The sequence below is a fragment of the Haplochromis burtoni genome, unplaced genomic scaffold, assembly GCF_018398535.1.
Source record: "Haplochromis burtoni strain Fernald_Lab_line unplaced genomic scaffold, NCSU_Asbu1 Contig_118, whole genome shotgun sequence".
Lineage (NCBI taxonomy): Eukaryota > Metazoa > Chordata > Actinopteri > Cichliformes > Cichlidae > Haplochromis > Haplochromis burtoni.
Window position 1 is genome coordinate 964,001 of NW_024582479.1, and position 26,487 is coordinate 990,487.

Below are 26,487 nucleotides of genomic sequence, written 5' to 3' on the forward strand. Positions count from 1 at the left end.
TCATGCATGTTGTCTTACTCCAAGCTGTATAGGCTCGAAAGCCTACTACCAATTAAGCATATTAGGTGATGTGCATCTCTGTAATGAGAAGGGGTGTGGTCTAATGACATCAACACCCTATATCAGGTGTGCATAATTATTAGGCAACGTCCTTTCCTTTGGCAAAATGGGTCAAAAGAAGGACTTGACAGGCTCAGAAAAGTCAAAAATAGTGAGATATCTTGCAGAGGGATGCAGCAGTCTCAAAATTGCAAAGCTTCTGAAGCGTGATCATCGAACAATCAAGCGTTTCATTCAAAATAGTCAACAGGGTCGCAAGAAGCGTGTGGAAAAACCAAGGCGCAAAATAACTGCCCATGAACTGAGAAAAGTCAAGCGTGCAGCTGCCAAGATGCCACTTGCCACCAGTTTGGCCATATTTCAGAGCTGCAACATCACTGGAGTGCCCAAAAGCACAAGGTGTGCAATACTCAGAGACATGGCCAAGGTAAGAAAGGCTGAAAGACGACCACCACTGAACAAGACACACAAGCTGAAACGTCAAGACTGGGCCAAGAAATATCTCAAGACTGGTTTTTCTAAGGTTTTATGGACTGATGAAATGAGAGTGAGTCTTGATGGGCCAGATGGATGGGCCCGTGGCTGGATTGGTAAAGGGCAGAGAGCTCCAGTCCGACTCAGACGCCAGCAAGGTGGAGGTGGAGTACTGGTTTGGGCTGGTATCATCAAAGATGAGCTTGTGGGGCCTTTTCGGGTTGAGGATGGAGTCAAGCTCAACTCCCAGTCCTACTGCCAGTTTCTGGAAGACACCTTCTTCAAGCAGTGGTACAGGAAGAAGTCTGCATCCTTCAAGAAAAACATGATTTTCATGCAGGACAATGCTCCATCACACGCGTCCAAGTACTCCACAGCGTGGCTGGCAAGAAAGGGTATAAAAGAAGAAAAACTAATGACATGGCCACCTTGTTCACCTGATCTGAACCCCATTGAGAACCTGTGGTCCATCATCAAATGTGAGATTTACAAGGAGGGAAAACAGTACACCTCTCTGAACAGTGTCTGGGAGGCTGTGGTTGCTGCTGCACGCAATGTTGATGGTGAACAGATCAAAACACTGACAGAATCCATGGATGGCAGGCTTTTGAGTGTCCTTGCAAAGAAAGGTGGCTATATTGGTCGCTGATTTGTTTTTGTTTTGTTTTTGAATGTCAGAAATGTATATTTGTGAATGTGGAGATGTTATATTGGTTTCACTGGTAAAAATAAATAATTGAAATGGGTATATATTTGTTTTTTGTTAAGTTGCCTAATAATTATGCACAGTAATAGTCACCTGCACACACAGATATCCCCCTAAAATAGCTAAAACTAAAAACTACTTCCAAAAACATTCAGCTTTGATATTAATGAGTTTTTTGGGTTCAATGAGAACATGGTTGTTGTTCAATAATAAAATTATCCCTCAAAAATACAACTTGCCTAATAATTCTGCACTCCCTGTAGTATCTACACTGCACAATAAGAAAAGAGCACAATAATAAAACACAAACTATGTCCAGGACAGAAAAAAGCTGCGCTATACTGCTAACACAACGCTGGTTCTTTGCAACCATCTGCACACACTGCATACAAACACAAAGCTAGCAAAGAACTCTGTTTGATGAAGCTGAGTGCATGCTGACTTGCAGCCCAGCAGCAGAGTTTTAGCAGGTAACAAAAGGAGTGATGTGCAGTCAGGTTTGTATACGCCGTTTCTCCCTGTACATGTTTTAAAGTCCCTTTGGGAATGTTTTTAACTTGTTAACAAACCTAAACAATGACAATTTATTTTAGGCTATGTTGCAGAGTGCATTGAATTACCTCCACTGGGGAGTAGTTAAGTAAAAACATGCATTACTTTTAAGAAAAGTAATGAGTAATGTGTAACATCAATTATAAATAATACATTATTTCTGTGTTTATTAAATGCCTCTCAAGCCAATTCAAACAAACAAAGGCCTAACTAAGTCATCTCCCCGCCTCCCCCTCTCCTACTATGACTAGAAAGGGAAGCAGGGATTTCTGAGGGTGTGAGGTATAAGGAGCACTCGAGGAGATCAGAGGCACACAGTGGCATTGCCAGCTTTGTGAATTTGTTGCAAGGAAGGCATCAGGAGGACCGCTTGACCCTCATTTATTTTCAAAACGAGGATATTGCCTTGGATTTTACTGGAGTCCAGACAATTAAATATGCATAAAACTTGAGTCATGACACGTAATTTAAAATACTACGGGGATTTGTGGGTCCTGCTTACAGTGTATTGTGAGAGACATGAGAAAATGCTACCTGAATAAACTCATTCCACTGCATAAACTTTTACTGTGTATTTACTTATTACTTTAACATGCAGTTATAAAAAGATAATTGGAAAGTAGGAAAAGAAGGATGTTAACTAGAGGAAATTGAAATTGCACAATTAGATATTCTTTATACTGCAGTTTTATTCTTTTAACTGTGCATCTTTTCTTCTGTACTTCAGCCTATTGCATATTTCAGCCTATGAGATATTTTTCAGAGCAATGAATTTTACTGCAGTGCTTAATAATAGTGAATGTTTTATCTACCATTCCCAGTTTGTGTTGTTTTCTGTTGATCTCTGTTTGAGAGACTGCTGAAATGTGTTGGAATGGGCAGTCCATGAACTTCACGTTGTGTAAATTGCTTTCTTTCTGTTACATTATTATGCTTCCTAAATTCACCATAAAACTATTTCAGATTAGAAGGGTTTAAAAAAAAAAAAAAACTATGTATCAATGCATTAGTAAAGTACTACATGAAAACTGTTAATTCTTCCTTTTCGCATCATGAGACTAGAATGCATGCATTAGAACTATAGGATAAAAGGTCAGTATAATATTTTAACACAAAAGCTGTGTTCAGCCTGGGTGCTGGATATATATATTAAGTTTATACAAACACGGTTTATACAGACAGGAACACATGGTATTTTTAAAATCTCTAACAAAAGGATTTTATGAGGTAATTCCAGGAATCCTCTAAGGTTTTGACCAAAAACAGAGAAGTTGATGGCCTGCTTGAAGGACAACAACAATCTATCAGCTGCAGTAAATATAGAAATACAGCAATATTTGTTTTAAGATATATAACAACAACACCCAGAAACACTGGGCCAAAGTTTATTTAAAGTGGACTGAAGGAAAGTGGAAATCTGTTCTGTGGTCAGACCAATAGAATTTTGAAATTCTTTTTGGAAAACATGGCACATCTGGAAGGGCACCATCAATATAGATAAAGGTGTTAGAGCAACATATGATGTGTTCAGGGAAGACCTTGCATATTTCAGAAAGACAACCACATACTGCAGCTATTCCAACAGCATGATATCAAAGTAGAAGAGTCCAGGTGGTCAGCGTGCCTGTCCACAGTCCAGACCTTTCAGCTATTCAAAACATTTGGCCCATCTAGAATAAAAAAAATGCAACAAAGAAGACCCCAAACCAGAGCAGCTATAATCCTATATCAGACAAGAATGGGACATTTCTCTACCAAAGGTCCAGCAATTGGTCTCTGCAAGATTAGGAACAAGCCAGAGTTCTAAATGTGTTAATGTGTTGGGATGCCTAAAAATATCCAATGTGTTTTTTTAAGACTGCATTGAAGAAATATGTTAATTCAGATATGCAGCATGAAATTATCCCACTGGTCACAATTATGCATTCTCAAAATAAGAAAAATAAAAAAAAATACATTAAAAATAATAATAATAAAAATAATGGCTGATTATTTCAAAGGGTCACTAATGTCATACTGCATTATTACAGTAATCGCAGTCATTGTTAGTCTTTAAGGTCAAGAACAAAAACAGAGTAAACACACAATTAGCATAAAGAGAAGAAGTAATGCGCCTTCATTTTCACATAACAAACCACTGATGGTGTATCTACAATAACTATTTTACATGCAGGACTAAAAAACAGGCTGCATCAGCCTATTACCATTGCAAGTTTAAAGATCTAACTGGTGCAGAAGGGGTGAATGCTATGGGATTCCCTCTCAGTTCTTGCAGGATCAGAAATCCCAGATTCATTGATTTTTGGTGACTGCTCGTCATTGTCCCAGGAGAAATGTTCCCCCGTCTGTAGAACTGGTTGAAATCTCACTGTTATCCTAGTGTCCAGCATGGCAACACAGGAAGGGAAGCGTTTCAGAGTAAAATAAAATTAGATATGAACGGTTGTTTTGGATATGAAAGATATAATATAACCTCGAGTGATTTGCTTGATTACAAAATTGATTACATTTGATTTTCCCTCCAGTACTTTATACAATGCCAATGCATCCCATATTTTCTGTGTACGGCATAGTGCATAGGTTTGTTTTGGAAAATGTGTAATATAGCTCCATCTGCATATACTGCATACAACTGAATTCCCCAATAAAGGTTCAGTCTGTTCCGCTTATGCTATAAAGAGTTAAGTTTGTGGTTTTAGCCTTCAACTTCACCCAGTTAGTGGTATTGCATTAAGAGAGTCAGTGACTACAGGAAGCATAAGGTATTCATTCAGAGATACATAATAACTGGATTAAGTTGATACAGAAAATCATTACAAACGCAGTCTCACTCTCTTCAGCTCTTTCCCACTCTCTTACTGTTTACTTACTGCCTTAAACTCAGGCAGGTCAGCTGTCTGGTAGAAAATAACAAATATCTTTCTAATTTTCCAGTTCTTCTCCGTCACCCTCACTTCTTTTTCTGTCCTAGTAACATGAATCCATTGCACAAAGGTCAAATCACTTAATGGCTGAGTGGTGTGAGCATAAGCTTGTGCTATATTGGAAGAGGTTGCTTTTGTCTGTAATACTTTAACACACACTGACACACTAGAGTTGAGCTTGTTGTGTGTGATGCCACAGTGGGTGGATGTCTTAGAGGCATATACCAGAACGACTCATGAACAATTTCTTTTTTTGTATTAAAATTCACTTTCACTTTTTGTGCAAGTGAGTCCTGATTTTCATTCAATTCAAAACAGCATCTACATCAATTACATCAATTCTTCATTTACATCTGCTGTAATAACTGCATTAGCTGATAGTTGTTGTTTTTTTTAATGTAATTATTTATTATTCGTGCATAATACAGAACTCATATACACAGTTAACACTATGCGTTCTAGCATAGGTGCTTAGGTTACTCATTTCATAAAAAGCCAAACACACGAACCAGAAAAATGAGAAACCATGCTAACAGTTTTCTTGACTTACCTTGAGCACATCCTCATCTGTAGATCTACAGTTGGTGTAGTCGGTCACGTCAGTGACTGAACCACTGGCCTCAACAGCGAGAGTTTTCACTGGGACTGAAACTCTTTTTCCTGTCAGTACTGCAGTATTCAACATATCTGCGTTCTGGGCAAAAAAGAAGGGCAAATAAAGCACATGCTAGCAGTCTAGGCTAACACAACATCATGGCTTTTTTGGTGTTGTGTACAAAGAAACAGAGCCACAAAGTTAGTAGTTTGGGGATCATTTGTTAAAATTTTTAGCCTAATTCCTAGATATTAGCTGAAAGAGTGAAAAGAGTCACGCGCTTCCAAAGGGATGAATCTTTGCTCTAACTATATTCCCAAAACATCCTGCCCCTCTTGCAACACATCGGCCGCAGAAGAACATGCACTTTTTGACTCTGGATCTTTTTTTAAGATTATTTTGTATTGTTTTAGATTCAAGATTCTTTATTTGTCACGTGCACGGTTATACAGGTATAACATGCAGTGAGATGTGACCTGATACGCTCCTCGACTGTGCAAAGAAAAAAAGAGAGAACTGAACTTTACAATATTATAGTTATTATAGTTATATACTATAGCTATAGTATTTATAGTATATAGAACTTTTTAGTATTATTACTTTAACATGATTGTCAAGGGAGTGTCGGAGAGCAGAAGCAATGTACCAGATCTGTAAATTACACTAATATACAGGTACATATTTTAATTATCATGCTTTAAAATCGCTTCCGCTTATCCTTTTCAGGGTCGCGGGGGGCGCTGGAGCCTATCCCAGCTGTCATAGGGCGAGAGGCAGGGTACACCCATGGACAGGTGGCCACTGTCTGTCGCAGGGCTAACACACAGAGACAAAAAAACAAACAAAACAGTTGCACTCACATTCACACCTATGGGCAATTTAGACTGATCAATTAATTTATCCCCAATAACTGCATGTCTTTAGACTGTAGGAGGAAGCCGGAGTACCCAGGGAGAACCCACGCAAACACGGGGAGAACAAGCAAACTCCACACAGAAAGACCCCGGCCTGATGGTAGAATTGAACTCAGGGCCTTCTTGCTGTGCGACAACAGTGCTAACGACCGTGCCACCGTGCTGCCGCATTAAAACCCATACACACATATATTTTTAATTCTAAGTTCATTATTATGTAAGTTAAGGTATGGGGCACAATTACACTTATATTCAAACACCATGTTGTTGCCTTTTTCTTTTCTTTTTTTAATTTTTTTTAATAATAAGGATGATAATAAGGAACTTATTGTCCTGGATTTTCAAGGCTGTTTCTGAGCTTGTTCTGGACTCCTTACTCATTCTTTTGAATTTATGAAATGTTAGAGTTTTGTATTCTGAAGAGAAACAGAATTTGTTATTTTTAGTTTCTGGTTCTTGTCTAGTCTCCATGTTTTGTTATCCTTTTGTTATCCCCAGTCATGTTCCCATGTTTATCTGGTCTCTCTGTTCTATCTAGTTTTCCTGCCTTATTAAGTTAATATGTGTGCCTATGTTTATCCATTCCTATTCCCATATTCTTCTGTTTCATCCCGACGCATCAGAATCACTAAGCTCCGACAGCGTGTCCGTCTACGGGCCGTCAGGTGAGAAAGCCGAGAAAGACAAAGCTGACTCTGATGCGTCGGTCCATTCTGTGTTTACGTCTTTGTGTGGAATCCGTGTACCTGCTCTCATCTGCTGTTTGGTTGTTGTTGAAATGGTTTTGTGGGCTTTAATCTGAGAATCTGGCGTTTCTGGCAAAACACAGTTATATTTAAAAGTCGATTCAGGATTTAATGAATTGATATTGCTTTATTCAAGCTACTCACCTCCCACTTCCACCTGCACTTTCAACTGGACCACGGCGAATCAGAGAGGTCCCGCCCCTTACTATCTCTGATTGGTTTAGTCCACGATAGGGGCATAATGTGTGTCTGTTGTTGACCACAGGGAAGGTTGCAGATTTTTTTATTTTTTTGCTACCCGATCAGTTGGTCGCACAGGTGCAACCAAATATTTTTTTTTAGTCACACCACTGAAAAATTTGGTCGCATTTGCGACCAAATTGGTCGCACTCTAGAGCCCTGCCTTTGCTCTCCCCAGTCAGTCATATTTCCATATGTGTTTATCTCCAGTCCCAGTGTCAAGTTCACATCTCAGTCTAGATCTCAGCGTATGTGTGTGTTACTTCCTGTTCTATTTTGATAGTCTCCTGTCTCGTGTGTGTGTGTGATGTTACGTTTTGCTTCTCTTGTCTCGTCAGTCAGATTCTGTTCAGCTGTGATCCCCAGGTGTGTCCACTCTGGCCTAATCTCCTCTTGTGTATATAATGTCTGCATCGCCCTCTGTTCTCTGTTGCATGTCAGTCTGCTGAGTCCTGCATCTGGGTCCACACCTTGTTTGCAATAAATCCACAATTCATGAGAAACTTTCATGACCCTGCTAGACTATCATATCATACATGTTTTACAGTCATCACTGTTATAGCTGTAGGAACAGCAATGTGAAGCAAGACCAAGTGTTACCATGAGTAAATGATCAAAGCACACATTAAAACTGGTTAAATGTCCTAAAAGCTTAAAAAATACATCCCCTCGATGACAGTGTGACTGTGTCACAAACACACACCTGGATGAAAATTCCCTAATTCCTGTAGTGCATTATATTGCCCACAGATCAGCACTAACGCAGACTAACACCTAAACCTGATTACATGTCTAATCTTCTAACCTATTTTCCCACCTTTTACTGTACATCGTTGTCAGTGCAGAGCAGCAGCTTATCCCTCACACATCCCGCAACTTGTCATCTAGCCTGATGCAGCTTTAATTTTACACTTTAACTCCTCCTTCTACACAGATTTACAAATACATCCCAGTTTATAAGATCTCTGAATATGTCTTTTTTTAAGGCAGAGGCGTCGTGTGTGTAAGAAGCTTTGGGTGATCAGTAGTGGGGGGTTTTTATCTCTTGATACTTGCGAAATAAAGTGCCAGGCGTCGCTTGGCAGATGTTCCCTGACAGCTTCACATTCTGAACTCTGCTGGCTTGACAGCTGCTGACCGCAATTCCAAAAGGACATGCTCTAGTTCAGACTCCAACACTGACCCAAACATAAGCCACTGGATCAGGGATAGCAGAAAATCAGAAAGCAATAGCTTCGCTCTGTGGTGATGCCAGTGCCACACTGAGAGGTCTTGATGGTCGATGTTACCATAAGCAGAAACTTGGTTTCATCAAGTTCAGCTAAAGTAGCTCAGCTTTGTTTTTCATGTGATTTATGAAAAGAGGTGTTTGTTTTCACTCTGCTGCAAACTCTAGCATTATTTGTTTATTCATTCACTTCTCGAGTATAAGTGGTAAAGGAAATTATGAACGCTACAGTATAAATCATATTTTGATGGGGTTTTTTTTGGTGGTGGGGGGGGGGGTTGCTCCCAGACATTGTGATTCACATTTGTGTTCGACAGTCGACATTGTGTTCGACAGTCACTTGAATGAATGTTACATTTTTATGATATTACGTTTATGATATTACGTTGGTTCAATTTTTTTTCAAAGCTGTGAATATGCTGGAGATGATTCATGGTCTTGTAATATTTGTTTTTGTATGACGAGAGCTGCGACCTCCTCATGAAAAAGGCCAGTTCACTCCACTGTTGGAAAAAGGGTATTTTCCTCATGTGAATTATGAAAGTGACTGATGAAACATATAGTGATGGCTTTCAAATGATACTTAAAATTACAGTTACTGTAAAATAGACGTGTGGATCATCTTTTAAGGACAACTGTAGAGTAGAGCTACTTTGACATTTTAGAGAGTTTTCTTTGGAAATGTTTTGAGATTGCAAGTGGCAGCAGGGAATCAGTGAAAGCATGTTGAATATTTATGCACAATACTGTGATCAAAGGGGAGACCCACAATGAGTAGGCATGGAAGAAAAACTAAATAAAGGAAGACTGGTCACAAAAGCAACTTGCTGACAACATGACATTCATTTCATTCTATTCAAAAACAAAATTCAAAAATTTATGACAGTTTCTACTATTTGATTGAGCTGACTTTCAAAAGATTTTAAGGTTTTTGTCCTCTTTATATCTTTGCAGTGTGATATGACGACACTAATTAAAATGCTAATTGCCGGGTTTATTGAACCTTGCAAATGAGTGCATCGTAAATGCTGACAGACTGTGAACACTTTCAGAAAAAAAGACTACTTGTGCATGTTAAGTCCGGAAAATGTGACATTTTTCTCAGCAGCCAAGAGTTCACTTTCTTGTTTCATTACCTTGCTATATATGATGCATATACCCATCTCATCTTGTTTATTCATTGAGAATATAAACTGTTTTTTTTCTTTGAACCAAGGCAGTAAATGCGAATTTCATAGAGACTGAGTGAAGTAGCTGGGGGCTCTTGCATGCTCTGATATTGCCCTGTGATAAAGTTAAATGCCCTGGCAGATTGCCTAATCAGGTATCTGACTTTAAGCCTTCCACTTTCTTTGCTATCAGTATTAATAAGAGTACAACCGATTGAATAAATAATTCAATACAAAGCCTGAAGGCTATGCAACATCTTTAAATCACAGTCATGAATAAAAACTAAGTAAGGCATAGATAAATGCAAACAACTGTAAGATATATGAAACATGCATAATCTTATACACATAGATTTATGCTATAGTATGATATTTCAAATAAATATACTCCAATATACGTTATGCTAAAACAATTCTCACCATCACCAGCGGTGCCAGCCCCACGTAATCTCTCTGGGTGGTGTAGATCCGCGTTACGCCCACATCCTTCACATTCCCTGGCAACTCCAGACGCCAGGAGATGGTCTGACTTTCAACCTGCTGTGAAACAGCTTTTGGTACAAAGTCCAGTTGTAAAACCTCCAAAAGGCCCCTGTTTAGAGATTCAAAATGATATTTAAAATGAGTTTAGGCAAATTAAAGCAAGCCTAGATATGTTTTGGTGAAGAGCAGTCAGCACAATTGCATCTATTTTTTTACTACTGACTACTTTTAATGCAAAATCTATCTAACTGCAGGTGTGGCTTTAATGCTTAAGTTTAATATTTCATTTTTGTAGAATATGAGAATACATATTACATATCAAGGTTGTAGCGAACATTTAGCAAATAGCAAATTATTACTACTTAATTAACAAAGTCAGGTCATAATCTTTTATCAAGCGTGGCTGTAGCTAAGTAATATCACATTGAACTTTGTGTTATTGGGTTATAATAGGCCACAAACCTTTGGTAACAATAGTATAGTAATATTCTGCTAACAATATAACAGCCTGCTAGCAATGAAATGGTCTCTCTTTATATAATTTTATTCATTTTATATGCTGACTTGTGGTAGTAACCTCATAATAATAAGGTAATGCTGGTTGATACTTAACATATTAGGATCCTATCGTGTCATGTTAGTACCACATGCCCAATATGGACTAAAATCTCCTTTGAATGTTTCCAGCATCTTGTTGAATCTATGCCACATAAAATTAAGGCAGCCCTGAAAGCCAAAGGGGAATCCAACCCTGTACTGGCAGGGTGTACCTAATGAAGTGGCTGGTGAGTGTATATAATGTATTGATTGTACACTCACTCACATAATGCAGCTTTCCTACTAAAAATGGTCCAAGTGCAAAAGGAGCTTAGCTGTAGTGAATAGTCAATAGTGTTCCTTGGAGAATAAAATGAGAAAATTAAATGGAGAGAGCTTAATCTGAACTCTGTGAAAACCCACATGTTATGTTGGAAAGTAAAGACGATACACATGAGGTCTCATTTCCATCAGCAGATGGAAGAATAAAGTGAGAGTGTGGAGAGAAGATTAAGTGAGCTGGCAGAGACTTCAGCCAAGTATTCTGGTCAAAGGATTGTCAATGAAATGGGATGTGATGTTATTTAATGTTGGAGAGTGTGTAGGCATACCTGTCAGCAGGAAGAGATCAAAGGGAAAATGAAGCAGGGTGTGAATGGAAGTGTGGCACTTTGAAGTGGAGCAAAACTTTGCATAAAGCAAAACAATGAATCTCTACATGATTGAAACTTGAATTTTAAAAGGATGAACAGTGTTGAAATCGGTGGTAAGAAAAAGCAATGCAAACACATACAGGATATACAGAAACGCTCGCGCTGCATCAAAAGTATGCCAAGGACTGAGCGTTATACGATAACAAAGTGCAATGAACGAGGTCACGATGAGGTTATGTGAAGCACTCTAGGTCGCAACTGAAAAGACACAAAACAAACTTTTTTCATTTTCTTTTTGGGTTATGCGCAACTGTAAGCTTTGAAATGCTTGAAGATTAAAATAATTGATTATAAGGAAATCAAAGTGTTCTGCAATTGATTCTTTAGGCTGGAAAAACATGAAACGTGAAAATCTGTTTTCTGCATTTAAAGGGCAAGATTCTCGTGGGCAACATGAAGCTTGTCGCAGAAGATCGGTGAAAAATGTTGGCAATGACGACCAAACAAACTCAGCATTTTCTGCCTTTTTTTTTTAAGTGGTAAATAAGCATAAATTAGAGTTAGATAAAAAGATTAAGCTTTTCTTAGTATATACCAGCACCATGCCAACTTAGCTTAGTGTGAAGACTGACATTGGGGTGGGGGAAGTGGCTTGCCAGGCCAAAAAAAGGGGTTTAGCCCTTAACCCTCTTGGATTTTTGTACAGATTAAAGAGATACCATGTGGTAATCAGTGAGCGTTAGAGACACTGGTAAGTGGATTTTGTTACTTCTGGACAGAGTTAGGCTCACTTTTTCCTTCCATTTTGTCCCATATTCATTTGAAACTGTTATCAAAGAGGTGTTGAGCTTCTTACGCCAAACATACAATTTGACAGGAAAGTGTTTTTTTTTTCTCCATTTTTCATAAGAGTCGTGGAAAAGCATGAGTATAAAATATCCAAATAAGACACTAATATAAAAAGAACACTTAAAACTCAGGTGCTGGTTGAGCTCACTGGGGTAAGAAGGCAACCCATATGCTGCAAGGCATATGGGTTTGATTCCACCCCAGTGCACTTCCTGCATGTTGCTACCCTGCTCTCTCTCCCCCCTTTTTCTCTCTGCTTCATTGTCCTTTCCAGCAGTAGAGGCTAAAAATAAATCTTAATAAAAATGTCTAAAATTAATTCCAAAAGTCTAATCTTTATGTGTTTTTGTGTAAGTAAAATAGAGCCGGGCAGATTTTAAACAGATTGAAATGATTCACAATGTGAATACCTTGAGAGAGAGAGAGAGAGAGAGAGAGAGAGAGAGAGAGAGAGAGAGAGAGAGAGAGAGAGAGAGAGAGAGAGAGAGAGAGAGAGAGATAAACACAGGAGGGGTTTATGACCCTCTTTCCTAGAAACCATCTATGGAGAGGGGGGCTTTAAAGCCATGGATGCATCATGACTTCAGAGCACAGTGATGAGAGTATGTGTGTGTGTTTGTGTGCATTTGCATGCGAGTGTGTGTTTGCAGGCCTTGCATGTGCATGTGTACGTGTTCCCCAGTGGAAGCTCAGCACAAGAAACACGACTTGGAATATCTCTACTCCCTAATCTCCACTTCGGAACGTGCAAGCGCTTAAGCCCGGATAACGTGGCCATGATTATGGATTATTACGGATATGTGGGTCGGACGGATGGCGGGTGGTGTGTGTTTGTGTGGGCGGGGGTTGCTGGGTAAAGGTGGCTGCTGGTGTGTCACCAACATCAGCATCAGACACTACTGATGTATTCAGCTGGTGTGCATCGGGAAAAAGAGGTGGAGAAAGTTCTACGAAGTTTTAATTAATCTTTGTTTACTGTTAAAATAAACGAAGTCAAAGGGAAGCACTTTTATTTCTTTACTGATTTCTCATATTTCAAAGCTATTTGACTGGTAAAGTCTCACAGAACTGGGGAAATGGGGGACTTTTTGTTTTATAGGAAGTTCAGAGAGAAACAAGATGAATTAAGATTATAAATGATCATAAATGTATAATTGCACAAAGTAATGTGTTTTACAGTAAAAAAAAGAAAAAGAAAAATAGAATATATTTATTCTGAATTTAAACAAATATCTTAATATTTTCATTCTTCTACAAGTCTTACCTCTTTTTTTCTTTAAATATTAAGTATTATACACACAAAACATGTTTGCTTATATTTGCATATGAGGGACTATGTGAAATTAATTTACAACCAGATATTTTAAAAAAAGAGGATTTAAACACCACAACCAACAATATCAAAGTAGTTACAGTATATGATTGTCTGGATTTATTCTTTTCCCCACAGTTTAAAGTCTTATTCTTTCAGTGTCACATGATGTTTTTACATGAAGCAGAGTAATCCTGCTACGCAGCTTCTGATCATATTCTCGGTACTATGTTTACAGGAAACACAGGAAAATCTTGCTATGCGTAGTCTCATATACATGATACGTAACAGCATTGTCACTATTGATCACAACACCTTTGCAAGGTTCCATAACATATTCAGGAAGTAATGGTTTTGTGAAACTGGATAAAGACAGTCTAATGTCCTCTAGTTGTTAAATCCCATGCCTGCTATTTTGGGTGGTCAGTCCTTACAGGACATAATTTTGTTATTGTTATTATTAATAGGAGCAGCAGTTATAGTAGTAGGAGTAGTATTACTAGTGGGAAGGGATAAAAAATTGCACCTGAAGAACATCTCATTTATTCTGAGCAGAAATTGGAGACACGCAGGGAGACACTCTTACCTCCTCAGAGAAAAATGTCTATTATATGAAAATGGATACAGTCTGCGCATCACCAAGCATAATGCTTCTTTTTCTTCTCTTTTTTTCTCTTTTCATCTAAAAACATTCATTTTGCCCTGTGAAGTGAATGCAACACTGAAACACACTGTTGATCACTTTTCCTTCAGGTAGCAGCAGCGGTTATTGAAATCTCTATGACAATAGACGTCTCCACAGAATAAACAACGAGAAAAGATTGCTTCATGAGTGTGGAGAAACTGTGTTTTACGAAGGGTATGTGAAGGGTCTAGTGACAACAGGCATATGCACTGTACGCGCAGTAGACTGACCTCTTTGCAGTGACAGCAACCTTCCTGCGGCAAACAACAGACACCGTGTTTGGAGCTGCTCCTCTGCCAGGCTCTACCACCATGTCCCACAGTGCTGAGTCACTGGGCCGAGCTGCACTGAATGACAGGCCCATCTTTACTGCAGCCCTGCAGCAAAGACATGCACATATAAATAGGACACTTAGTATAAAGTGCAACTTTGTACACTTTTGTAGACTTTTTGTAAAATGTCATAAAAACAAAGACAGGACAGGGGATGTGCTGTGTAACAATAAAGAATTAGGAATGAAGAAAGCTTCATAATGTTTGAATCTTTTATTACGGAACATGATGCAATGTGATTTTCTGCTGTAACGGACAACGTCGGGTTATACGGAATTGTTCTGACGCTCAAAAGAAATATTTGAACTGTTGCATCTGTCTCTTTTTGGATGTGCAACAACAATATTTGCCATATCTTTTAGTATAATGTACACAGGTACTAAGGTTACTAAGGGTTGTGTGCACTTGCTTGACAACGTGTGGGTTTTCTCTGCGATCTTTTGTGTGCTTTGCTGCTCGTGTTGAACAAGGTGAGTCACTGACAAACTGAGTCACAGGTTGCTTGAAGGCTGAGAATTAGTGGGGTTATTTAATTCCCATTAGCCATTAGAAGATCTGAAAATCAGTTAATCACATGTCTTACACACACACACACACACACACACACACACACACGTGTGCCAAACGAGAAAAATCCTGCAAATCCAGCTATCACCACAAGTTTTCTGTCCATCCATCCATCTTCTTATATGATGTAGGGCCATGATGGTAGCAGATTCAACAGGATATTATTTTTCTTGGCAACATTTTTAGTTCCTCTTGGGGGATACTGTGGTGTTAACAGGCAAGATGAGATACACAATCTCTCCAGCGAGTTCTGGGTCTCCCCTGGGGTCTCCTCACAATTGGACATACTCAGAAAGCCACCGCTAAGGGAGGCACCCAAGAAGCATTGTGGTCAGATGCACAAACCACCTCAGCTGGCTCCTTTTGACACAAAGGAGCAGCGGCTCCATGCTGACCTCCCTCTGGATGGCTGAGTTCTTTACCCTGTCTCTAAGGCTGCACCCAGCTAGCTCATAAGTTCAGCCACCACAAGTGTTACAGATCTGAAAACTGAAAAGTGATACTTGGGGAACAAATCCTTCAGATCCCTGTTCGAAGTGCAATGATTGGCTAATTATATTATAAAAAGGAAATGAGTCTGAGAAGTGAAACCAGAAATCCTTAAACCTGCATTGTTTTTAGTGACCTGCAGATGATGACTCCCTCTTTTTCCAAAAAGAAAGCAGTTAAGAAGTCTATGGAGAAATTACTCTGATGCTCATTGGAAACATTTTTCAGATTAAAAAAAAACATTAAAACCATTCATTTTGCTCCCAAGGGCTTCCAGGCTTTCTTGGATTTTTTTAAGTGGTCTTGAGCAACAGTTCTCCAAGCTTTGTGGAGGAAGTTTTTCCTTGGACACTGGTTGTGTTTTCATTCATTTTCAGCCTAGTCAGTTCCCAAACTGTTAGTTGAAAGTCTTGGCATGTTGTGCAGCTTGTCCTTAAAAAATCTGAGGAAAAGTAGATGACAAAAGAAGTAGCAAGCTTAAAACCTATCTATAGCAGATTTATAGTATCTGAGAGCCATATCCTAAAGAAGAAGGAAAAATTCCAGCAAAGAACTGACCCAGGAATTCAGAGATACTGTACATGTGGCTCTTTAATTGATCCATTTGCTGTTCACTGAAGCCTCATCAGAAATGGTCGTAGTGGAAGGGTAGCTGTTAAGAAGCCTTTCTTATGGAAGGCTACACATGAAGGTGCCAAATTACACAAGAATTTAACTGAAAAGCAGAAGCAACAGATCTTATGTTCAATTTGTTATCAATATGTGAAGTGGAGGTTAAGAAAGAGGTAAAATAATAATAATAATAATAATAATAATAATAATAATAATAATAATGGATTGCAAAACAAGTGGAGCACTATCAGTCATGTACTGGACTCCACAGATAGTGACGTCAACATTACTGAAGCAGTGTGGGATCATCTTAAGAGAAAATGAAACAAAAGGCAGACAAGATCCAAAGAAGAGCTTTGAATGTCCTTCAAGAGGCCTTGAGAACTATCCTGAAGACTCCTTAAAGAAGTTACAAGAAAGCTTTCCTAAGAGAGAGTTCAGGCTGTGTTGAAGAAAAAAGGTGGTCGCAAACTATAAAGAAATAACGAGTGACTCAAGGTTTTTGCAGAGTACTGTTCTGTTCACGATTTGATTTGTAAATTATGGCCCCATGTAGAGCAAAATAAATGGTAAACCTTTGTATGGCATGGCCAGACATTTGTGAAGCAGACAGATTCTAATTTCAAGGATTCAGCAAGGTGCCAGCAATGTTCAAAGTGAAATTCAGCCCACGAGCATATATAGAGAGCAACAGATAGACTGTGGTTGTGACAGAATGTCTGTTCTTCAAGAAAATATCGAGGTAGACACATTGAAAATACCATTAAAACCTCCTTCACCTGCTTCGTCTTTAAGGAAGCCAGATCAACATTTTCATTATGTCAACTCCAAAATACTCTTCCTGCCATCAGTTTAAGACGTGCAAGGCTTAAGCATTTATTAGAAGAAGTGACATGGAGTGAAAACCTGTTATTTTACAACAAACAGTCCATCTCTTTTAACAGCCTGTTGTTATTTCGGCTCCAAATCAGATTTCAAACAGTTGAAGAACAATATGACAGGATGACTGGAGCAGATTCCTGCTAGAATAAGGGTCAGCAGAAAAGTGTGTGGCATTAGGCTTAGCACACTGACACACACATCCAAATACACACACTTAAAAATACAGATTTGTAATCAAAGAGCGACCAGACAGATCAATAACCCCTGAGACTGAGGTCAGTGTTAGAGCGGTTTCAAAGGCAAAATACAGTAGGCAAGAATTAAGGGCACATTTAAACACACACTCAGGCACCCACACACATATTGTTCTGCTGAAAATTCAATGCGTGCCAGATAAAGACTTGCACAGAAATTACTATCTGAAGCAAAACTCTTATGCCAAAGGCACATGTTTTCATTTGTGATTTTAATTAATGTTTGAAAAACAATAAATGCAGACACTGACTCAGTCGGGCAGATCAGAATACAAATTTTAAAATAATGAAACAATTTTTGAGGATGTTTGTCTTTCATTTCCCTTAAATCTTAATTTGCTGCCTTTTTAAGGCATAATAATTTGTCATTGTGATCATAGTTTAGAAAAAAGTCAAACTGTGTTTTAGTTAGGGGAAATTACAGCCAAGGATAAATGTATTCTTTTGCTATATGCAGTGAATCATTTTCTTGCTGCTTGCCCAGCTCAGCATCACAGTGACAACAGCACCTGATGACCACCCTTCCCAGGGGTGCAAACCACTTCAACTGGCTCCTATTGAGTGTGGAGAGGCAGTAACTCAACGTCAGGATCTTCCTGGATCACTGCGCTTCTTGTTCACAGGCAGACACAGGCTTCCCTGCAGAGAAACCTCATTTCAGCCACTTTTATCCCCACGCTTTGTCTTTGTCACTCACTACCCAGAGTTCACAACCACAGGTGGGGGACAGAGCGGATATCGACCTTTAAACTGAGCAACTCTTCACCCCTGGTTTACCAAACTTCATCTCTTTGTTTAAAGCTGCAAAAGTTGCAAAGCTCTTGCCTCTTTTGTTTTTTTAGGCATTCGGGTAACCTAAAATTATTTTTTGCTGCAAAAGCGGCCTCTGTGAACAGACTGTTTTATGTCTCTGTACTGTTTTTTTAAAAGCTGCCTGTGGTTAACAGGTGGAAAACCACACACACACGCACAAAGAAACCCAAAACAAAACATACACATAATCAGTCCTGGCAGCCCAGATCATCTCTACCCGAAAGGGTTAACCTCTTAATTCACTTTCAATCAGGGGCACAGATTATCTGGCCTAACTCTGCTGGAGTGGACTCAATCTTGGGCCAAAGAGCGAAGTAGAGCTGGGATTTCTCCCAGGAGGAATCAATCACTTTGCCAAGCTCCTCAGAGCTAGCCTTCACTTGGACTCAGCTGCTGCACTCAGTCCCCTCTTCTTGTCCAATCTCATTCTGGATGTGGCAGCAGGTCATAAATACACAGACCAAAATCACTGACCTGACTAGAGGAATGTCATTGGTTTGGTCAGTGAGTATGAATTTGGGGAATTTCAGGTGAAGGGGCTGTAAATCCTCGCAAATAGTCAAAACAAGAGCAGATGTTAGAGGGTCAGCGTCTCTCTGCCAAATCTTATTCACGTAATTTCAACAATGCAAGCAGAGGTGCATTCAGGTCAGTGGGATTCTGCATTTGCGTGTGTGCGTGGAGGCATGTTTGTGTTTGTGAATGCTGCCTGATATCTGAGAAGAGCACTGGGAATGACACACAGCCACAGGGTAACAGTGTGCCCTATGGATTAATATGCACATCTTAATATTTCTCTCCACTTGCTTGCATCCTGCAGCAGATTACTACGCTGTTGTTATGACGACAGCACAATATCACTAAATCGTGGGATTAGAAAGAAATTTGTCTTGCATTTCAAAGAAAATCATTAATCAGACCACAGGCTGGAAACACAAACCTCAGTTCAATGGCTTTACTATTGACTGATGCAAAGTGTTCTGATAAAAATAAACAGTTTTACTCCACCAAGTGATGTGCATTTAAAAAAAACAAACAAAAAAAACAGCAGGGGGAAAAGTCTGTAAAGTCAGCTGTGAGTTTCTACGTGTTGCAGAGCTATATTTATATTAAATTCACTTTTAGCCAATGGGGCCTTTTAGATTTTAGTTATTTGTCTTTCTGCTCCATTTATTAGATGCATTATTTATGAAGTCAAGTAACCAGAGAACCCTGTTGACATGTTGCGATACGAAAATCAGTGAATCATTTACCAATTACTTTCTTGTTTATGGAAGAGTGCGCCCCGTAAGTCCTCCACTAACTGATAAGTTGACATAGACAAGATACAACATGTCAGTAATTTGTGAAACCGGTGAATGTGGCTGGCAAGACAAGTCCTGCTGGCGCTCAAGCATTTAACTGCAAGGCATTGATGGTGAGGCCCATTAGTGTTCAAGTGCCTTAAGTAACAGTTTAAATGCATGGAGCTAATCCTTCATGAATACGCTTCAATATGCCGTACAACCTGATGATTCCAGTTGGTTCCAGTGTCTTTTCATGCTTCGCATGTTTCATTGCAACAATGAATTTTTATGTAATTCAACCTAAACTATTTTCCTTTCCATCCTCAGCAAGACTGGAGAGTAATTACAGTGTTTTCCTTTCTCCGTTTCATTTCCTAAATGCCACTTTAAGCACAAGAAGAAGGGAGCTGGAAAGGCTTTGCTGTTTAATTTTCATAAAAGGGATCCAGATCATCAGAATTGCATGGGTTCGTCCACTTCCCTGCCTGTTTTTAATAAAGTTTGTGACACCTAAACAAACAGAACTAAAAACATACATTCAGGTCTCTCCTTGGCTGGAGGAATAATGAAAATCATAAAAAGGTTGTTACTGTCTGAGTCTGCATATCTTGAGTAATTAAGTCTAAGGCTTTTAACTTCATAAAAGAACTAAACTAAAATATCATTTTTTGTAAATTTCTTCACTTTACTTACCTTCAGCAACTCAGACATCTGCAGTCACGACTTACAGTATGAGAACTATACTAACAGATTTGACAATCAAAAGAGACTCATCGCAGTTTCTTGTAAGGACTTTTAGATCATGAGGACTGTAAGAAACTTTGGAATATAGTCGACCCACATGATCTTAGTGAATTTAATACTGTTGAATAGATCAGTAAGTAATATGTGCAAGAGCTGACTTTAAAAACTAAAAATGCTTTCAGTCTGGCGAGAAGTCATTACTCAAGACCAAATAGCTCAACAGACAAGAACAGCATAACATAGAATATCTCTCACCTCAGTGTGAAACTTTCCAAGGTGGACGTACTAGCAAGAAAGACATAGAACGTTGCGACATCACCAGACTTGAGGGGCTTTGAAGAAGTCTGGATCACCACAGCGCCTCCCAGCCTCAGCCGAAGAAAGGTGGGATTCCCTGGTGGACTTTTGAGCAGGCTGACACTTCCTACCCTCCTCATTGGTGTCCCTGATCCACCAGTGTCTCTGCCTCGTCCCACTCCTACTCGTTGCAGGCTATCCTGTGGGGTGCACTGGCCAGTCTGGTCCCGCCGACTCTGGAAGTAGACTTCCACAAGGTTCCCCTGAAGTCCCTTAATGCCGTCAGTGCTTTCTGCTTCCCTGCTAGAGCTTCCTGATCTACTGGCTGAGCTGAACCAGGAGGGTTCTGGCTTAAGCTGTGCCACACAAAAGCCGCCAGGAGACACCAGACAAGCCCCACGAACTTCTCTGGTCTCCCAGAAGGCATAAGCTGTGACACAGTGAGCTCCATCCTTAGCCTTAGCTCCATCATTTTTCCTCCCATTATCTTCTAGAGAGCCCATTGTTTCTTGCCAAGCAGTGATATTGCTTTCTGTGGGCATGTGGAAAAGAATCTTAACTACTGGGGATGAGGAACGAACCTGGCGGCTCAAAATGACTGGCAGTATCTTGCGCCCACTGAGGAGCAAATCTAAAGGAATAGAGGCATCTAGAGTCAGGGGGCCAAATGAAGCATTGACAGATGGCTGGAGAAGCCCAGCACCAGGTCCAGTGATGAGAAAAGTCTGAGTCTGAGCTTTCAGGCTAGAGTTCCCAGATGGCTGTGGACTGTCCTGTCTCACAAACACGTGGTCCACATTGAGGACCTGAAACTTGATGGTGGGATAAACTGGAGATGGAGTGGTGAATGTCCCAGTGTCTTTAGCCACTCTTGGAATCTCAGCACCTGTGAAATGATGAGTTTGGGGAATTAGGACTTTAGAGAAATTAGTTAGAAATTTTCCATATATATGCTTTAACTCCAAGGTTCAGTTTTAGGTTTCAAATCTACCGACAAGCACAGTTACTGCTCACAAAACTAGTTTGCTACTGTAACTGCAAACAGGATGACAGGAGGATGAAGGGTTGAAAAGAGATCAGAGTTGGAGAAGCAAAGCAAAGGGTCGATGCCATGAGGTTCAGGTAGGCGCCAAAAGGACAGAGTCAGGATCACGACACTGATGATGACAGTTGGCTGTCTTGGCGAGCAAGACTCAACACAATTAAATGACTTCATTTAGCAAACATGGTTTATTTCTGAATATAGTTCCTGCATCAAAAAGAGAAAAGAAAAAAAAAACAGCCTTTTAATTTTCTTTCACTGAATTTTCGTTCTCCCTTACTTTTCCTGAATACACGATTCACGTTTCCTAAAGCAAAACACTGTGCGGCTTGAAAAAGGAAAGACAAACAGGGTAATTCTTATTGCATATCATACGACCAGATGGTAACAATTCCAGTAGGCATACAAGTTGCTGATTAAATTTTCAGCCAGATTAACCATGGCATGTGGCTTTATTACAGAGAATTATACACATCACTATAACGTTCAAGCTCTAAAACACGAGGAAATTAGGTCTGCGTCATTTCTGTCCTGCAACGGATATTCTATTCTCTGCTATTCACTACATCTATCCGAGCCAGTAAAGGAAATGTGGCATCCGAGTGCTAAAAAGCCTGTCTGGTAACTTCTGTGGGATGACTGTTTGTCCAGATAGAACGCCGTATATGACAGATCACTCTTCCCGCTGCCAGAGACACTTGGTAATTTGCCCTCCTCCATGCTGAAGTGCTCAAAGATTAATATGAATTTTTGAATATGACTTTCCCTTACCTCACAAAAAAAAAACTTTTAGAAAAGAAAATATTCCTCTCCTTCAGACGCATTAGAAGTGGTATATTATTGTTTTCTGATTCCAAACCATATTTCATGAATAAATTTATATTTAAATTAGATTACTTGCTGAATGGAAAAGAAAATCAGATGTCAGGGTGGATATTAAACAAAGACACACAAGAAAAGAAAAGTGTCTTATAGATCCCAGAGATCAGACTAATGATGTAAGGAATTTCACATGCAGGCCAATATAAAAGTTTTAGTTCTACATTATTAGTTTGTGTCTGCAGGTTTGAGATAAAACAAAAGCACACCAATGCTCATTTGCCATTTCCAGCTATAATTCTCTCTGTCTGGGACTAATAATTATTTAATTTAGCTGACAGTGCACTGTACACTTATAATTCACTGTTAGGGTGTACAATCAATGTTGTTAATCATGTTAGTCTGTGAACAGACATTTGAAGATCTATGAATTGATTTCTTTTTGCATTTGGTGCACACATTTCAGCTAATTAGATTTTGATGCTGATTCACTTCTGAGGTTGCTGAATTAGTACTCAAACTGTTATAACCCGACTGTAGTGCAAAGATTTTATACAATGCAATTAAAAAAAAAATCTAACAAAAAAATCATAAATTGTTGGCTTTGGCGGCAGCTGTGTTTGCTCTCCAGTTTAAGAACCATCTACTTTATTTTACCATCATTATTCTGCTCAAACCAGCACAGGAGAAAAGCTCGAATCTTATCCTTCTTTTTAAATCTAAAAATAGGCTAATTGTTCATTATGAAGGGACTTATGCCCATACTGTCGCAAGATTATAAATGCAGCTTGTTTAAATATCTCCTGTGAAACTTAATGCAATTAATGGAAGCATAAAACATAAAGACAGAAATAATCCACAGTATTTCTTAGCTGTAGCCTCAGAATTATCCCGCTGCTCATGAAAACTGCTGCTTAACAGAATAATGTATTGATCAGAAAGTAATCTGGTCAGACCTGGCAGGATCCCTTTAAGTATATAAACCAGAGATATTACAGAAAAAAATTACACATATGGCAATTTTGAACAACTGTTATAAATGGCAGTTCTAACTCAGAGAGGCTCACAGACACATTAGACAGCAGACTGTGACTGGACTAAAAGATAAGGCTGTCATGCATATTCATGGTGATCAAGCAGGGAAGATATCAAAGGCTGAACCCTATCACTTAGACACGCAGTCAGAACACAGCCGAGTTCCACAGTTGCAGACATGCAGCAGTCACACATGCATGTGTGATGGAAAAAAATGCACCCACAGATAGCATGGGTAGATATAAACCCAGGCAATCTCAAACAGTAGTCTTTCGCATACTGTCGGTATCACAGAGGGACAGACTGCTTTCTGTGGCTCCCAATGCAGGTTATCTTTAAACAACCAGAGAAACAGCTGTGCAACCTCAGCTTCAGGCCTCTTTAATCCCACAGATGAGGCTTCCTGATGCACACTGGAGAGCATGCTGTCACTTTCATTTAGACTGAGGGATAACAAAATGGGCTTAGGCCATGGATGGTAACCACAAAACTACAAAAATATGAAACACAACTTTATATCTTTATGAGCCAGTCAAATACAAAAAAAAATAGTCATGACAAGCAAATATGACAACTCCATAGCAATTTTGGGGCCTGCTTAAATTTTGTGCTGATAAAAGCCAAAAGGAAACAAAAGTATATTGGATGTGCGTAATAAACTACGGCAGAGTCATTTAATATGCCCAGTGTGTATGTGCTTGTACTATCAAAGTATATACAAGAGTATAAAATAGCTACACATTTTATCTTCATTACTCGTCTCTTGTAAACACAGCTGAAGCCTCTGAGCTAGTTCCAACCCAGTTGTTTTCATATTTAAAGTTTTCCATTTACGCGTTATTTGCGTCTCATCCAGCAGACCACTTCAAACCAATGCATTAATAAAAGCTTAAACTGATCATCGTTCATCAAAAGCAATCATAAATCTCACCTTCAAAAGCTGTTAAAACTGCCACCGCGACAACCGGAAACAGAAAATGAAGGGGAAACATCATTTTAGTGAAGTTGCAGGTTTTGGTCTCCAGTACGCACGGAGGTAAGTTTTGGTGACTGCACGCACACGGTAGAAAAACAGCGCTGGAAACAAAGCATTACATTGCCGAGTGTCTTGGTTCCTCTGAATGTAGAGGCTCAACTAGGAAAAAAATAGTTTTAAATGTACTTCCCTGTCCTCTAAGTGATGACAGTTTTTTCCCCCCCTCCGACATCAGTGCTCTAGCTGGCACTGTGGGACAGCATCAGACACGGCTCTTACCATGATAGAAATCAGTAAACATGTGCCGCGGGGCAGATTAACTAGACCCACGTGGGTATAATCGGAAGGGCCGCAGGCAAATTAAATGCATACAAGGTCGGGGATCAGTGATTTCTACATGCGCATTTTAGTTTTGATTGAACAAATTAAGGATGGATAGAGACCTTCTTGACTCGAGCATATAATAATCATAGATTTCTACAACTCACTTGTGGATGAGGGGGGGAAAGTAACTGAGTAAATGATTTTTTCTTACTTAGTCGTACATGTACACGGTACTTTCAGACGGCCTTTAAGGGTGGCATTGCTTGACTTTTGGTCTTGAGTGGAGAAAAGAAAACTGTAGGGCGTTTTTTTGCCAGCTGTCAGCTTTATGTTCTCACTCATAGACAGCGTTACACATTACTTGGAGTGTAGGAAGGAGCAGATGGATACAGTCACAAACGCTTCGTGATGTCACAGCACACATACACTTGGTACAAAGCATCGGCAGTCACTCAAATTAACTCTAGTTTTTTAGGCCCATAAGTCCCTGTTAAACAAACGTATCGTTTATTTTTTACAATTTGAGATCTCTACGTGGAGCTGCATGCTAAAATATTTTTACAGGGCTTTTTTTTTTTTTTTACATATTAGAGATTAGTGAGTTTAGACTCTAAGTTAAGCTTAGATGTATTTTTCTGTGCTACTGCAGACCCTCGGGCCATATTTAATTTCTTAACATTCAAAATCACAGAGGTAATTTTGTAACTCTCTCTTTGTCTCTCTTTTCTTTTCTTTTTTTTAAGTGTATCACTAGATCTGCCTTGACCTAAAATTTTATAATGAGATAGGCTGAACCGTTCAAAGGCTAAACTGGAATAGCACGGTGTCCCTTGCCATAGTATGTGTCGTGTAGCCAAAGCAAGGCCAGGGGGAAGATTGCATTTAGAAACTATGGAATCCACCTGCTGTTCTTTTGCCCAGAGGCATCACACTAAGTGCTGGCATCAGTTTTATGGTAAAGAATACCAGGGTTTAATGAGCTTGGTCAGACTTTTCTTCACTAGTTCGCTCTCCAACACCGTCTTAAATACCCGTTCTCTAAAGCAATTACTGGCGCAGTATGTCAGATAAACTCACTGCACTCAATACCCTAGTGCATGTTTTATTACGAGGTGGCACCTGTGCCAGGGTGACAGCATAAAGCATGCAGGTGTCACTGGTGAATAAATAGTTTCCCACTTTACAGCAGAGGCTGATTAACTACATGTTATTAAATATGTGCCTCAGAGAAACACTTAAGGATCTGAAACAGTCTGCATTGTATAAATACAGGGAGTGCAGAATTATTAGGCAAGTTGTATTTTTGAGGAATAATTTTATTATTGAACAACAACCATGTTCTCAATGAACCCAAAAAACTCATTAATATCAAAGCTGAATGTTTTTGGAAGTAGTTTTTAGTTTGTTTTTAGTTTTAGCTATTTTAGGGGGATATCTGTGTGTGCAGGTGACTATTACTGTGCATAATTATTAGGCAACTTAACAAAAAACAAATATATACCCATTTCAATTATTTATTTTTACCAGTGAAACCAATATAACATCTCCACATTCACAAATATACATTTCTGACATTCAAAAACAAAACAAAAACAAATCAGCGACCAATATAGCCACCTTTCTTTGCAAGGACACTCAAAAGCCTGCCATCCATGGATTCTGTCAGTGTTTTGATCTGTTCACCATCAACATTGCGTGCAGCAGCAACCACAGCCTCCCAGACACTGTTCAGAGAGGTGTACTGTTTTCCCTCCTTGTAAATCTCACATTTGATGATGGACCACAGGTTCTCAATGGGGTTCAGATCAGGTGAACAAGGAGGCCATGTCATTAGTTTTTCTTCTTTTATACCCTTTCTTGCCAGCCACGCTGTGGAGTACTTGGACGC

General features: G+C 39.3%; 1 protein-coding gene across 1 annotated transcript in view; it reads right to left on the minus strand.

Moving 5' to 3' along the window:
• si:dkey-1d7.3 (transmembrane protein 132D) overlaps positions 1-24,578 on the minus strand; it is a 40,417-nt gene extending 15,839 nt beyond the window's left edge. The window contains exons 1-5 of the mRNA XM_005939461.3: positions 24,231-24,578; positions 20,362-21,289; positions 14,358-14,504; positions 10,029-10,200; positions 5,267-5,410 (exon numbers count right to left, since the gene is read on the minus strand). Of these exons, the coding sequence (XP_005939523.1) occupies positions 5,267-5,410; positions 10,029-10,200; positions 14,358-14,504; positions 20,362-21,289; positions 24,231-24,294 (1,455 nt within the window). The 5' untranslated portion in view covers positions 24,295-24,578. The remainder of the gene's footprint in view (positions 1-5,266; positions 5,411-10,028; positions 10,201-14,357; positions 14,505-20,361; positions 21,290-24,230) is intronic.
• Between the last annotated feature and the right edge of the window lie 1,909 nt (positions 24,579-26,487).